At 41.5% G+C, this 16,161-nt stretch overlaps 1 protein-coding gene across 1 annotated transcript; it reads left to right on the forward strand.

Moving 5' to 3' along the window:
- The first annotated feature begins 451 nt into the window (after nt 1-451).
- LOC106570422 (serine/threonine-protein phosphatase 6 catalytic subunit) lies at nt 452-14,812 on the forward strand. Its single transcript, XM_014142737.2, has 7 exons — nt 452-737; nt 1,552-1,647; nt 1,872-1,937; nt 2,050-2,191; nt 12,443-12,522; nt 12,632-12,841; nt 13,301-14,812. The coding sequence occupies exons 1-7, from the start codon at nt 663-665 to the stop codon at nt 13,547-13,549; spliced, it is 918 nt and encodes a 305-aa protein (XP_013998212.1). The 5' UTR covers nt 452-662; the 3' UTR covers nt 13,550-14,812.
- The last annotated feature ends 1,349 nt before the right edge of the window (nt 14,813-16,161 follow it).

The following is a 16,161-nucleotide window of genomic DNA, read 5'->3' on the forward strand; positions in this document are numbered from 1 at the left end:
ATGGAGAGATGATATGCTACTAGCCTCATTTCATAAATATGCATAGCCATCTCCGATATAAAGTGCTTTTTCTCAAAATGTCCTATTATATCAGTACACTCGTAACAAGTTAAGCATTACAAAACGTATATTCGATCAAATAAACTTCAAGTAGCATATAAGATATAAAAAAAATGTGTTGACCAAATTCAACATTCTCGTTGACTCCTTACTTGGTGGAGGGAGACCGCTCTCTCTTCCTCTATGTTTATACAGACAAACATCACATGCGCACTAGCACTCGGTGCACACTGCGCACAGGGAGCAGCGTCTATGTTGTCAAGTCATCCAAAAACATTGCAGACATTGGATAAAAATTAAATGTTAATATCTTCGGTTGTGAGTGATGGAAACAAGTCGGCCTCAGCGACAATTATTTGAATAATTCAATGGATGATTTTTGCACACAGGTGATGACTAAAGTGTCTTATTACGATTTTTCTAATCTGACATCTCTATGTGACAGTCTTTGGAAATTGTATTTCTGGGCCGGGCGTCAATTAAGCTGCAGTACCGAAGCAAAACTTTAGGAGCAGTCGAAACCCGTGCTTTAGACCGGAACCCTGGCCCATTGCTCGAGATGCGCATATACTTCCTATTTGTCTGAAGTTCTTGTTTTTAAAATGGCGCCGTTAGACTTGGATAAGTATGTTGAGATTGCAAGACAGTGCAAATATTTACCAGAAAACGACTTAAAGGTGAGCATGAATATTATTTTTATTCGTGTACTTAATCAATACCCCAATGTTAGTACATTGGCTCTGGCTATATCAATCATATTGCGACATCAATATGGCTGGCTAAGGTAGCATGATTTCAGCTAAATGAAGGCAGCTAACGTTAGCCAGTACAGTAGCTTGCCTGTTAGCCGAACACGTCAAACCTTGGGATAGTCACGATAGAATATATGTATATTCTTGCTATTAGATATCTTGCTAACTAGTTAGACCTGTGAGCTAGATATGCAGATGACTACCGTTAACGGTAGCTAACGTTCGTGGGCTAGCCATGGTTTGTGAACTAACAGGCTAACGCGTTAGTTCTGTAGCAGATTACTATATAGGAAGGATACTAGCTTTCAGCACATACATTTATAGTCAGCTAGCCAGTTTTAGTATAGTACAGAGCAAATATTGGTGTCATTCGAAAACAACGTTGTGACCTGAAACCACAACGTTATTTCAATATTGGTTAGCTAATGTTAGACGTATCAATCAGGGCCCAGGAACTTGTAGCTAACTACCATTGCAAACCTAGGTTTAACAAATAACTTGTGAAGAAGCTGGGTTGATCAACTCCACGATATGTACATCTGGTCCATTGATGTGATCGTGGAGTTGAGAAACTCGGATACCTGTGAAGATGGCTCCCATTTAGAGAGGGTTTCTGCTGATATGGCCAAATATTCGAAAATTGGCCAATTCAAAGATGGTCGTTTAGAAATAGCAGTAGGTCCAGTGTGCAAGCCTTATTATGCAGCCTAATAATTTTGTCATGTCTCATCCCTCTCAGAGATTATGTGACTATGTATGTGATTTGCTACTCGAGGAATCAAATGTTCAACCAGTATCCACTCCAGTCACTGTTTGTGGAGACATTCATGGCCAGGTATTATCCAATGTTCATTTTGATACCATTCCCAAATGAATTGGTTCTCTTACTTTTTTGTTTTGTTTTTACATTAAAAATCATCTTCAATGATTTTAAATGCGTTATCCCAATGTGTGGTTGTATTGTTTTAAATTATCAAACAAATCTATCTACTATGCACATTCTGAATATTCCCATTTTATATTCCCATTCCCAATATTCCCATTTCCCACTGTCTCCAGTTTTATGACCTATGTGAACTCTTCAGAACTGGTGGACAAGTTCCAGACACAAACTACATTTTTATGGTAAGTGTGAAGTTGTATTGCTCTGCTGTAACAAAAATTGAATTTAGAACATAAACTGGATCTGACTTTTGATTGATCTGAACCCTTGTCAATGACTGTCTGTTTTGCCCAGGGAGACTTTGTGGACAGGGGATACTACAGCTTGGAGACATTCACGTACCTGCTAGCCTTAAAAGCCAAGTGGCCGGACCGCATCACGCTTCTACGAGGAAATCACGAAAGCAGGCAGATAACACAGGTGTACGGCTTTTACGGTGAGCAACATGCCTAATTGCTGGGGGCACATCAACTCTAACAACACATAAGACCATATGTATCCTTGTAGGGTCTCGTGCCATAGTTATTGGGACAATTGGCAACTAACCTGGTACCTAGAAGCAAACAAGTAGCTGAATTTCCTGGTTATTATGGTGTAATTACCATTTAACCTTGAGATTAAAGTATACTGAACAAAAATATACACGCAACATGTCAAGTGTTGGTTTCATGAGCTAAAATAAAAGATCCAAGAAATGTTTCATATGTACAAAAAGCTTATTTCTATCAAAGTGAGCATTTCTCCTTTTCCAAGATAATCCATCCACCAGACAGGTGTTGCATCTCAAGTACAGGTCAACCGATTATGATTTTCCCAACGCCGATTATTGGAGGACCAAAAAAAAAACCAATGCCGATTAATCGGACGCTTTTTTAAATTTTTATTTAAAAAAAATTGTGTAATAATGACAATTAGAACAATACTGAATGAACACTTATTTTAACTTAATATAATACATCAATCAAATCTATTTAGCCTCAAATAAATAATGAAACATGTTCAATTTGGTTTAAATAATGCAAAAACAAAGTGTTGGAGAAGAAAGTGAAATATGTGCCATGTAAGAAAGCTAACGTTTAAGTTCCTTGCTCAGAACATGAGAACATATGAAAGCTGGTGGTTCCTTTTAACATGAGTCTTCAATATTCCCAGGTAAGAAGTTTTAGGTTGCAGTTATTATAGGAATTATAGGACTATTTCTCTCAAGACGATTTGTATTTCATATACCTTTGACTATTGGATGTTCTTATAGGCACTTTAGTATTGCCAGTGTAACAGTATAGCTTCCGTCCCTCTCCTCGCTCCTACCTGGGCTCGAACCAGGAACACATCGACAACAGCCACCCTCGAAGCAGCGTTACCCATGCAGAGCAAGGGGAACAACTACTCCAAGTCTCAGAGCGAGTGACGTTTGAAACGCTATTAGAGTGCACCCCACTAACTAGCTCGTCATTTCACATCGGTTACACCAGCCTAATCTTGGGAGTTGATAGGCTTGAAGTCATAAACAGCGCAATGCTTGAAGCACAGCGAAGAGCTGCTGGCAAAACACACGAAAGTGCTGTTTGAATGAATGCTTATGAGCCTGCTGCTGCCTACCACCGCTCAGTCAGACTGCTCTATCAAATCATAGACTTAATATAATAAACACACAGAAATACGAGCCTTAGGTCATTAACCTGTTAGGGCTAGGGGGCAGTATTGACACGGCCGGATAAAAAACGTACCCGATTTAATCTGGTTACTACTCCTGCCCAGTAACTAGAATATGCATATAATTATTGACTTTGGATAGAAAACACCCTAAAGTTTCTAAAACTGTTTGAATGGTGTCTGTGAGTATAACAGAACTCAAATGAGTTCTGAGAAGATTCCATGCAGGAAGTGGCCTGTCTGACAAGTGGTGTTTCATCTTGGCTCTTTTTATTGAAGACTGAGGATCTTTGCTCTAACGTGACACTTCCTACGGCTCCCATAGGCTCTCAGAGCCCGGGAAAAAGCTGAACGATATCGAGGCAGGCTCTGGCTGAAACACATTATCGCTTTTGGCAAGTGGCCGATCTGAGTACTATGGGCTTAGGCGCGTGCCCGAGTCGACCAAATGCTTTATTTTCTTTTGTCTGTTTACCTAAACGCAGATTCCCGGTCGGAATATTATCGCTTTTTTATGAGAAAAATGGCATAAAAATTGATTTTAAACAGCGGTTGACATGCTTCGAAGTACGGTAATGGAATATTTAGATTTTTTTTGTCACGAATTGCGCCATGCTCGTCACCCTTATTTACCCTTTCGGATAGTGTCTTGAACGCACAAACAAAACGCCGCTGTTTGGATATAACTATGGATTATTTTGAACCAAACCAACATTTGTTATTGAAGTAGAAGTCCTGGGAGTGCATTCTGACGAAGACAGCAAAGGTAATAACATTTTTCTTATAGTAAATGTGACTTTTCTGAGTGCTAAACTTGCTGGGTGTCTAAATAGCTAGCCCTGTGATGCCGGGCTATCTACTGAGAATATTGCAAAATGTGCTTTCACCGAAAAGCTATTTCAAAGTCGGACATATCGAGTGCATAGAGGAGTTCTGTATCTATAATTCTTAAAATAATTGTTATGCTTTTTGTGAACGTTTATCGTGAGTAATTTAGTAAATTCACCGGCAGTGTTCGGTGGGAATGCTAGTCACATGCTAGTCACATGCTAATGTAAAAAGCTGTTTTTTTATATAAATATGAACTTGATTGAACAAAACATCCATGTATTGTATAACATAATGTCCTAGGGTTGTCATCTGATGAAGATCATCAAAGGTTAGTGCTGCATTTAGCTGTGGTTTGGGTTTATGTGACATATGCTAGCTTGAAAAATGGGTGTCTGATTATTTCTGGCTGGGTACTCTGCTGACATAATCTAATGTTTTGCTTTCGTTGTAAAGCCTTTTTGAAATCGGCCAGTGTGGTTAGATTAACGAGAGTCTTGTCTTTAAAATGGTGTAAAATAGTCATATGTTTGAAAAATTGAAGTTTTTGCATTTTTGAGGTTTTTGAATAACGCGCCACGGGATTACACTGGCTGTTACGTAGGTGGGACGATTTGGTGCCACCTATCCTAGAGAGGTTTTAATATGGTCGAATCCGGAAACTATCATTTCGAAAACGAAATGTTTATTATTTCAGTGAAATACGGAACCGTTCCGTATTTAATCTAACGGGTGGCATCCCTAAGTCTAAATATTCCTGTTACATTGCACAACCTTCACTGTTATATCATAATTACGTAAAATTCTGGCAAATTAGTTCGCAACGAGCCAGGCGGCCCAAACTGCTGCATATACCCTGACTCTGTTGCAAGAGAAGTGACACATTTTCCCTAGTTAAAAGAAATGTATGTTAGCAGGCAATATTAACTAAATATGCAGGTTTAAACATATATACTTGTGTATTGATTTGAACCTTTTAGGAACAGACCAATATCCAATGGTAGAACGTGGCGAGAAATACAAATACCTCAAAAATGCTATAACTTCAATTTCTCAAACAATCAACTATTTTACAGCATTTTAAAGACAAGACTCTCGTTAATCTAACCACATTGTCCGATTTCAAAAAGGCTTTACAGCGAAAGCAAAACAGATTATGTCAGGAGAGTACCCTGCCAAAAATAATCACACAGCCATTTTCAAAGCAAGCATATATGTCACAAAAACCAAAACCACAGCTAAATGCAGCACTAACCTTGATGATCTTCATCAGATGACACTCCTAGGACAACCCCTCACTAAACTCAGAATTACTATAAGAAAAATTGGATTACCTTTGCTGTTCTTTGTCAGAATGCACTCCCAGGACTTCTACTTCAACAACAAATGTTGTTTTGGTTCCAAATAATCCATAGTTATAATCAAATAGCTCCGTTTTGTTTGTGCGTTCAGGTCACTATACGAAGGGTGACGCGCGAGCGCATTTCGTGACAAAAAAATTCAAAATATTCCATTACCGTATTTCGAAGCATGTCAAACACTGTTTAAAATAAATTTTTATGCTATTTTTCTCGTAAAATAGCGATAGTATTCCAACCGGGCGACGTTGTATTCATTCAAAGACTGAACAAACAAAATGGAGTGGTCTCGTGGACGCGCATCTCCAGTGTCACTGTTCCCAGCCTGACCACTAACAAATACTCCTGCTGTTCTTCGCCCAGAGACTGCAGACACCCCATTACACTTTCTGGTGCCTTCTGAGAGCCAATGGAAGCCTTAGAAAATGTCACGTTACAGCACAGATGCTGTATTTTCGATATAGATGCTACAGAAGGACAATAAATTGTCAGACAGGGCACTTCCTGTATGGAATCTTCTCAGGTTTTGGCCTGCCATATGAGTTCTGAAAAACTCAGACACCATTCAAACAGTTTTAGAAACTTTAGAGTGTTTTCTATCCGAATCTACTAATTATATGCATATTCTAGTTTCTGGGCAGGAGTAGTAACCAGATTAAATCAGGTACGTTTTTTTATCCGGCCATGAAAATACTGTAACCGATCCCAAACAGGTTAAGAAAGGCATTAATGTTTATGGTTAGGTACACGTTGGAGCAACGCAGGACAGGCTAGATAAACTAGTAATATCATCAACCGTGTGTAGTTAAGTAGTGATTATGATTGATTGATTGATTGTTTTTTATAAGATAAGTTTAATGCTAGCTAGCAACTTACCTTGGCTTCTTACTGCATTCACGTAACAGGCAGGCTCCTCATGGAGTGCAATGTAAAGCAGATGGTTAGAGCGTTGGACTAGTTAACCGTAAGGTTGCAAGATTGAATCCCCGAGCTGACAAGGTAAAAATCTGTCGTTCTGCCCCTGAATAAGGCAGTTAACCCACCGTTCCTAGGCCGTCATTGAAAATAAGAATGTGTTCTTAACTGACTTGCCTAGTTAAATAAAGGTGTAAAAAAATATATATATATAATCGGCGTCCAAAAATACCGATATCCGATTGTTATGAAAACTTGAAATCGGCCCTAATTAATCGGCCATTCCAATTAATCGGTCGACCTCTAATCTCAAGAAGCTGATTAAACAGCATGTTCATTACAAAGGTGCAGCTTGGGTTGGGGACAATGAAAGTCCACTTTAAAATGTGCAGTTTTGTCTCACAACACAATGCCACAGATGTCTCAAGTTTTAAGGGAGTGTGCAATTGGTATGCTGACTGCAGGAATGTCCACCATAGCTTTTGCCAGAGAATTTTAATGTTACTTTCTTTAATATAAACCGCCTCCAACGTCATTTTAGAGAATTTGGCAATACTTCCAACCGGTCTCACAACCGCAGAGTATGTGTAACCACGCCAGCCCAGGACCTCCACATCCGGCTTCTTCACCTGCGGTGTCGTCTGAGATCATCCACCCGGACAGCTGATAAAACTGTGGGTTTGCACAATGGAAGAATTTCTGCATTACTGTCAGAAACCGTCTCAGGGAAGCTCATCCGCATGCTCTTCTGAGACCAGGGTCTTGACCTGACTGCGGTTCGGTGTTGTAATCGACTTCAGTGGGCAAATACTCACCTTCAATGGCCACTGGCACGCTGGAGAAGTGTGCTCATCATGGATGAATCCCGGTTTCAATTGTACCGGGCAGACGGTGTCGTGTGGACGAGCTGTTTGCTGATGTCAACATTGTTAACAGAGTGCCCCATGGTGGCGGCGTGGTTATGGCAGCGGCAGGCATAAGCAACGGACAACGAACACAATTGCATTTTATTGATGGCAATTTGAATGCACAGACATACCGTGACGAGATCCTGAGGCCATTGTCGTGCCATTCATCCGCCGCCATCACGTTTATCATGATAATGCACGGTCCCATGTCACAAGGATCTGTACACAATTCCAGGGTCCGCACAAGGAGCTTGAGGTGTATAAAGTATGCGAATTTGGCATTCTGAAATTCAAGTACTCAGACATTTTCTCAAGTTGGTACTTCAATTAAAATGAGGAGAACAGATAATGATCAAATACATTTATGAAAAATATTTAAAATGTATTGGTTTTGCTAATTCAATTCCAAGCGGGCTGAACTGACTTTTTTTTTTTTTTTTAACTTATTTTGTACATAATGTTGCCGGTACCATCTCTTATGACCGAAAAGAACTTCTAGACATCAGGACTGACTTTACTCATCATGGACTGGCAGAATCCTTTTTTTCCCTTGAACGAGTCTGACGAGCCAGATGCAAATGATATACTCCTTTCTCGGGGACAGGCCCAGATCCCCATGATTTGCGTGGCGAAAAAGGGGCCAAAGGGCGGGCTGCCTTCTGAGAATTCGTAGGGGATCGAATAAACCCCCACTTCCTTCCATTCTGCTAGCAAACGTGCAATCTTTGGAGAATAAAACGGATGACATAAGCGCAAGATTAAGCTACCAACGGGACATTCCAAACAGCAATATCTTAAGCTTCACAGAGTCGTGGCTGAACGACGACAATATCAACATACAGCTGGCTGGTTATACGCTGTAACGGCAGGATAGAACAGTGGCGTCTGGTAAGACAAGGGGCGGAAGACTGTATTTTTGTAAATAACAGCTGATGCACGATATTTAAGTCTCGAGCTATTGCACGCCTGAGGTAAAGTATCTTATGATAAGCTGTAGACCACATGATCTACCTAGAGCGTTTTCATCTATTTTTATAGCTGTTTACATACCACCACAGGCTGGCACTAAGACAGCATTGAATGAGCTGTATTCCGCCATAAGCAAACAAGAAAACGCTCACCCAGAGGTGGCACTCCTAGTACACGGGGACTTTAATGCAGGGAAACTTAAATCCATTTTACCAAATTTTCGATCAGCATGTTAAATGTGCAACCTGCGGGGGAAAAAAACTCTGGACCACCTTTACTCCACACACAGAGACGCATTCAAAGCTCTCCCATGCCCTCCATTTGGCAAATCTGACCATAATTCTATCCTCCTGATTCCTGCTCACAAGTAAAAATTAAAGCGGGAAGCATTAGTCTAGATCAATAAAAAAGTGGTCAGATGAAGCAGATGCTAAACTACAGGACTGTTATGCTAGCACAGACTGGAATATGTTCTGGGATTCCTCTGATGGCATTGAGGAGTACACCACATCAATCATTGGCTTCATCAATAAGTGCATCGATGACGTCATCCCCACAGTGACCGTACGTACATACCCCAACCAGAAGCCATGGATTACAGGCAACATCCACACTGAGCTTTCAAGGAGCGGGACTCTAACCCAGAAGCTTATAAGAAATGCCGCTATGCCCTCTGACGATCCATCAAACAGGCAAAGCATCAATACAGGACTAAGATCAAATCGTACTACACCAGGTCTGACGCTCGTCGGATGTGGCAGGGCTTGCAAACCATAATAGACTACAAAGGGAAGGACAGCCGAGAGCTGCCCAGTGACACGAGCCTACCAGACGAGCTATGCTCGCTTCGAGGCAAATAACACTGAAACATGCATGAGAGCTCCAGCTGTTCCGGAAGACTGTGTGATCACGCTCTCCGCAGCCGATGTGAGTAAGACCTTTAGACATTAGACATTTTCAAGGCTACAGGTCCAGATGGATTACCAGGACGTGTACTGCAAGCATGCGCTGACCAACTGGCAAGTGTCTTCACTGCCATTTTTAACCTCTCCCTGTCCGAGGTAACCTGCTTAAATGACTACCGACCTGTAGCACTCACGTCTGTAGCCATGAAGTGCTTTGAAAGGCTGATCATGGCTCACATCAACACCATTATCCCAGAAACCCTAGACCCACTCCAATTTGCATACCGCCCTAACAGATCCACAGAGGATGCAATCTCTATTGCACTCCACACTGCCATTTCCCACCTGGACAAAAGGAACACCTACAGTGAGAGGGAAAAAGTATTTGATCCCCTGCTGATTTTGTACGTTTGCCCACTGACAAAGAAATGATCAGTCTATAATTTTAATGGTAGGTTTATTTGAACAGTGAGAGACAGAATAACAACAAAAAATCCAGAAAAACGCATGTCAATGTTATAAATTGATTTGCATTTTAATGAGGGAAATAAGTATTTGACCCCTCTGCAAAACATGACTTAGTACTTGGTGGCAAAACCCTTGTTGGCAATCACAGAGGTCAGACGTTTCTTGTAGTTGGCCACCAGGTTTGCACACATCTCAGGAGGGATTTTGTCCCACTCCTCTTTGCAGATCTTCTCCAAGTCATTAAGGTTTCGAGGCTGACGTTTGGCAACTCGAACCTTCACCTACCCCCCACAGATTTTCTATGGGATTGAGGTCTGGAGACTGGCTAGGCCACTCCAGGACCTTAATGTGCTTCTTCTTGAGCCACTCCTTTGTTGCCTTGGCCGTGTGTTTTGGGTCATTGTCATGCTGGAATACCCATCCATGATCCATTTTCAATGCCCTGGCTGAGGGAAGGAGGTTCTCACCCAAGATTTGACAGTACATAGCCCCGTCCATCGTCCCTTTTGATGCGGTGAAGTCCTGTCCCCTTAGCAGAAAAATACCCCCAAAGCATAATGTTTCCACCTCCATGTTTGACGGTGGGGATGGTGTTCTTGGGGTCATAGGCAGCATTCCTCCTCCTCCAAACACGGCAAGTTGAGTTGATGTCAAAGAGCTCCATTTTGGTCTCATCTGACCACAACACTTTCACCCAGTTGTCCTCTGAATCATTCAGATGTTCATTGGCAAACTTCAGACGGGCATGTATATGTGCTTTCTTGAGCAGGGGGACCTTGCGGGCGCTGCAGGATTACAGTTCTTCACGGCGTAGTGTGTTACCAACTGTTTTCTTGGTGACTATGGTCCCAGCTGCCTTGAGATCATTGACAAGATCCTCCCGTGTAGTACTGGGCTGATTCCTCACCGTTCTCATGATCATTACAACTCCATGAGGTGAGATCTTGCATGGAGCCCCAGGCCGAGGGAGATTGACAGTACTTTTGTGTTTCTTCCATTTGCGAATAATCGCACCAACTGTTGTCACCTTCTCACCAAGCTGCTTGGCGATGGTCTTGTAGCCCATTCCAGCCTTGTGTTGGTCTACAATCTTGTCCCTGACATCCTTGGAGGGCTCTTTGGTCTTGGCCATGGTGGAGAGTTTGGAATCTGATTCATTGCTTCTGTGGACAGGTGTCTTTTATACAGGTAACAAACTGAGATTAGGAACACTCCCTTTATTAAGAGTGTGCTCCTAATCTCAGCTCGTTACCTGTATATAGACTATTTGCATTGCCTCACCTCTCCCCCTCTTTTACACCGCTGCTAATCTCTTGTTATCATCTAGGCATAGTCACTTTAATAACTCTACCTACATGTACATATTACCTGAACTAACCGATGCCCCCGCACATTGACTCTGTACCGGTACCCCCCTGTATATAGTCTCGCTATTGTTATTTTACTGCTGCTTTTTAAGTACTTGTTACTTTTATTTGTTTTTCTTATCTGTATTTTTTTAAACTGCATTATTGGTTAAGAGCTTGTAAGTAAGCATTTCTCTGTAAGGTCTACACCTGTTGTATTTGGGACATGTGACTATTAAAATTTGATTTGATTGGGTGCCGCCAAAGCTCACATCGATGGCTAAAATGCCGGGCAAATGTAGATTCATCACTACTCAGATTACAAAATAATCAGTACTGACTTACCACTCATGTATTGAGTAAATAAGTAGTGAAACAACGTATTATTGAGTAGAACTTAAGACAGTGATGAATACTACGGTAGTTTTTCCCCCCCCATGCGGTTGTGGCGATATACTGCCATCTGGTGGTGACTAGAAACAATACTATAACATTTAAGTATTACAAATTGATGGTCCTTGAAAATATTAGTGCTTGAAAAAGTCCTTGAATTTGATTTTCCACTGTCTGTACGAACCCTGCAATTCTTGGAGTTCTTCCATGGCCTGCGTACTCACCTGACATGTCACCCATTGAGTATGTTTGGGATGATCTGGATCAACGTGTACCACAGCGTGTCTCAGTTTCCGCCAATATCCAGCAACTTCACATAGCCATTGAAAAAGAGTGGGACAACATTCCACAGGCCACAATCAACAGCCTGATCAACTCGATGCGAAGGAGATTTTTTTTTCACTGCATGAGGCCAATGTTGGTCATACCAGATACTGACTGGTTTTCTGATCCCCGCCCCAATTTCTTTTTTAAAGGTATCTGACCAATAGATGCATATCGGTATTCCCAGTCATGTGAATTCCATAGATTCGGGCCTAATTAATTTATTTCAATTTTCTGATTTCCTTATATATATTTTATTTAACCTTTATTTAACTAGACAAGTCAGTTAAGAACAAATTCTTATTTACAATGACGGCCTACCCCAGCCAAACGCTAACAATGCGGGATAAATTGTGTGCTGCCTTATGGGACTCCCAATCACGGCCGGTTGTGACACAGCCTGGAATCGAACCAGGGTCTGCAGTGACTCGTTTAGCGCTGATATGCAGTGCATTAGACCTCTGTGCCACTAGGGAACCTATAAATGGGAACTGTAACTCAGTTAAAGTTTTTAAATTGTTGCATGTTGCGTTTTAAAGTTTTGTTCAGTGTAAAAAAATAAATAAAATGCTGCCAGATTTGTAAAGTGTTCTAGTATTTTAACTTGTTATTTTTTGCAGATGAGTGCCAAACTAAATATGGGAATGCAAATGCGTGGCGATACTGCACTAAAGTGTTTGACATGCTAACAGTAGCGGCTGTAAGTCCAATCACCATGACCTTTCACACTTCTTTGAATGCATGTGCTTTATCTATCTTACATTTTCCCACACATATGAATCAATCACTTACAGAGTTTCTTACCACAGTTGATAGACGAGCAGGTCCTTTGTGTGCATGGTGGTCTTTCACCTGACATCAAGACACTGGACCAGATCCGCACAATCGAGCGCAACCAAGAGATTCCCCACAAGGGGGCCTTCTGTGACCTGGTGTGGTCCGACCCAGAGGATGTGGACACCTGGGCCATCAGTCCGCGAGGTGCAGGCTGGCTGTTTGGCGCCAAGGTCACTAATGAGGTAAACGCATCAAATTGTTGTCCTGAGTAGAGGGCTAACTACAACAGCTTATAATGATGATATGAATAGACCTAGATGGTAGGCTTGGGTGGTTTATACAGTATACCAGGATATTTTGAAATACCAAAGGTATGATTTTCATTACAGTAAAAATGCTTGGGGTTTGCATGCTACGCCACTGCTTATAAATATAAGTTAACTATCTAAGATGTGCCAAATAAATTATCTCCAGTTCAGGGCTCCAGTTATGCATTTGGTTCTCTAACTTGCTAGCTAAGTGGCTAGCTTGTAAGATCAAGCTTCTTGGTTACAGCAGAGACAAACAATCCCCTCCTGGATCAAGATCCCTGCTGCCCAATTTGTTTTGTGCATTTCTGTGTTTTTTTTTCTTTTTCAATTTGAAAGAGAGACCTATGTTGAATACTGAGCTCATCTGTGGTTCTGTTTGACCCATTTCAGTTTGTTCACATCAATAATCTGAAGCTGATTTGCCGTGCACACCAGCTGGTCCATGAGGGCTACAAGTTCATGTTTGACGAGAAGCTGGTGACGGTGTGGTCCGCACCCAACTACTGTTACCGCTGTGGAAACATTGCCTCTATCATGGTCTTCAAAGACGTGAACACGCGGGAGCCCAAGCTGTTCCGCGCCGTGCCCGACTCGGAGAGGGTCATCCCTCCCAGAACAACAACACCTTACTTCCTCTAATCACAAGAGCCATTTTGTTCACTCCAAAAATAGCCCGTTGCCTCTTTCCCTCACCCATTTCCCGTTTGCAGTCTTAAGGAAGTGGATAGGTGTATCTAAGAAATTACAATACAATGGCTTCACCTTGATCTGGTCCAGAACTACCCATAGCTCTTACCCCTTCAGTGTTTACAGATCTGAAGGAATGAGATGTGTATAAGCAACATGATGTAAGCTCCCCTAAGCCTCATTGAAAGGTTGAGCTGTCACTAGTTTGTTTACTTTACATCTGTCTCATCCCTTTAGATCTGCAAAAACCTAAGTGATAGATGCTTCTGGACTGAATCTTGTAATATGTTTAGGGGATCTATCTGGTTTGTTGTCATCTGCAAAGGGTTAGTGGTTTTGGGACTGGGACTGGGCTATTGTCCCCACTGTCAACTACCCCCCCAGCTTCTCCCAACGGGACTCGCATTTCTCTATCTGTTTTATTGAACATTTTCTTTCTTGAAATATCCCATCTCAGTCCTGCCTCATTCCCTTGATAGTATTTGATGTTGCCAAATGCATATTTGTTTTTGTAGATTAACATTGTTGCATTGGATGAATTGACTCAATAGTACTGTTGGCCCTTCATTTCAATTGAAGCCCTATCTTTATACTTCACGCCAATACTCCTGATTTTAATTTCTACTCCCTCAAATTCTATTTGATGTGAGTAAATGGGACACGCTGTTCCTATTAAATGTAATTGTAGCCAACAGTGTATTTGTATGAATATGTTTTGCAGCTTTGTGCACATTCAACGGTCATTCATCTAGTCTGCTTCTTTATAGGGATATTATCCTATGCTGTCGCGGATTGAATTCCTTGAATTGCACTGTGTCTCAGAATTCCATGTTAACTATTGAATGGAATTCGGTGATGTGTGAGTTTTATCGTTCCAACTGGGTCGATATCGCAATTACGCTAAAGGCATGTCAGATCTGATACTATGGACTCTCAGCTGTAATCTATAGAAGAAAACAGTTTTATCCTCATGCCGTACTATCTTCACAGATATTATTTCCACCGAAGACAGCAACTTAAGTATGCTGTTGTTTTTTAAACCAGATCAGGGTGATTGGGGAGGGGTTAAGTCTTGGGGACTGAGTGGGCGATTAGGCTTTTGTACATTCAAATAATTGTATTGATTATTTCTCAATTTTTTTTCTGATTTGTTGTATTTTATTATTGTAGACCGCAATCAACCTACCAATTGAAAATAAAAAGCCTTTAACTTAAGTACCTGTTTATTTTGTTAAAATATCCAACGGTGGTTGCTGCATTTGTGGCAGACCAGCTGACATCCTGACTAGACTACGTTGGTGTGCAAATTGGTGTGTCACTAGAGAACAAACTGGATGAGCTCCGTTTGAGACTATTCTATCAATGGGACCTGAAGAACTTTAATATTCTATGTTTCATGGAGTTTTGGCTGAACAAGAACATGGATAATATACTGCTGGCTTTTCCATGCATCGTCAAGACTGGTCAGCATCCTCAGGTAAGATGAGGGGTCTGTCTCTTTGTTAACTAACTGGTGCATGATCTCTAATGTTAAGTCTCTGTTTTTGCTTGCTTGAGTTACCAAACCTCATGATAAGCTGCAGACCATATTATTTACCATGAGAGTTATCTATTTTTCGTAGCTGTCCATTTACCACCACCAAACTGATGCTGTCACTAAGACCGCACTCAACGAGCTGTACAGTCATGGCCAAAAGTTGAATGACACAAATATACATTTTCACACAGTTTGCTGCTTCAGTGTCTTTAGATATTTTTGTCAGATGTTACTATGGAATACTGAAGTATAATTACAAGCATTTCATAAGTGTCAAAGGATTTTATTGACAATTACATGAAGTTGATAAGAGTCAATATTTGCAGTGTTGGCCCTTCTTTTTCAAGACCTCTGCAATCCGCCCTGGCATGCTGTCAATTAACTTCTGGGCCACATCCTGACTGATGGCAGCCCATTGTTGCTTAATCAATGCTTGGAGTTTGTCAGAATTTGTGGGTTTTTGTTTGTCCACCCGCCTCTTGAGGATTAACCACAAGTTCTCAATGGGATTAAGGTCTGGGGAGTTTCCTGGCCATGAACCCAAAATATTGATGTTTTGTTCCTCTAGCCACTTAGTTATCACTTTTGCCTTATGGCAAGGTGCTCCATCATGCTGGAAAAGGCATTGTTTGTCACCAAACTGTTCCTGGATGGTTGGGAGAAGTTGCTCTCGGAGGATGTGTTGGTACCATTCTTTATTCTTAGGCAAAATTGTGAGTGAGCCCACTCCCTTGGCTGAGAAGCAACCCCACACATGAATGGTCTCAGGATGCTTTACTGTTGGCATGACACAGGACTGATTGTAGCGCTCACCTTGTCTTCTCCGGACAAGCTTTTTTCCGGATGCCCCAAACAATCGGAAAGGGGATTCACCCCAGTCCTCAGCAGTCCAATCCTTGTACCTTTTGCAGAATATCAGTGTGTCCCTGATGTTTTTCCTGGAGAGAAGTGGCTTCTTTGCTGCCCTTCTTGACACCAGGCCATCCTCCATGTCTTCACCTCACTGTGCGTGCAGATGCACTCACAC

Source organism: Salmo salar, chromosome ssa01, assembly GCF_905237065.1.
Source record: "Salmo salar chromosome ssa01, Ssal_v3.1, whole genome shotgun sequence".
Taxonomy (NCBI): domain Eukaryota; kingdom Metazoa; phylum Chordata; class Actinopteri; order Salmoniformes; family Salmonidae; genus Salmo; species Salmo salar.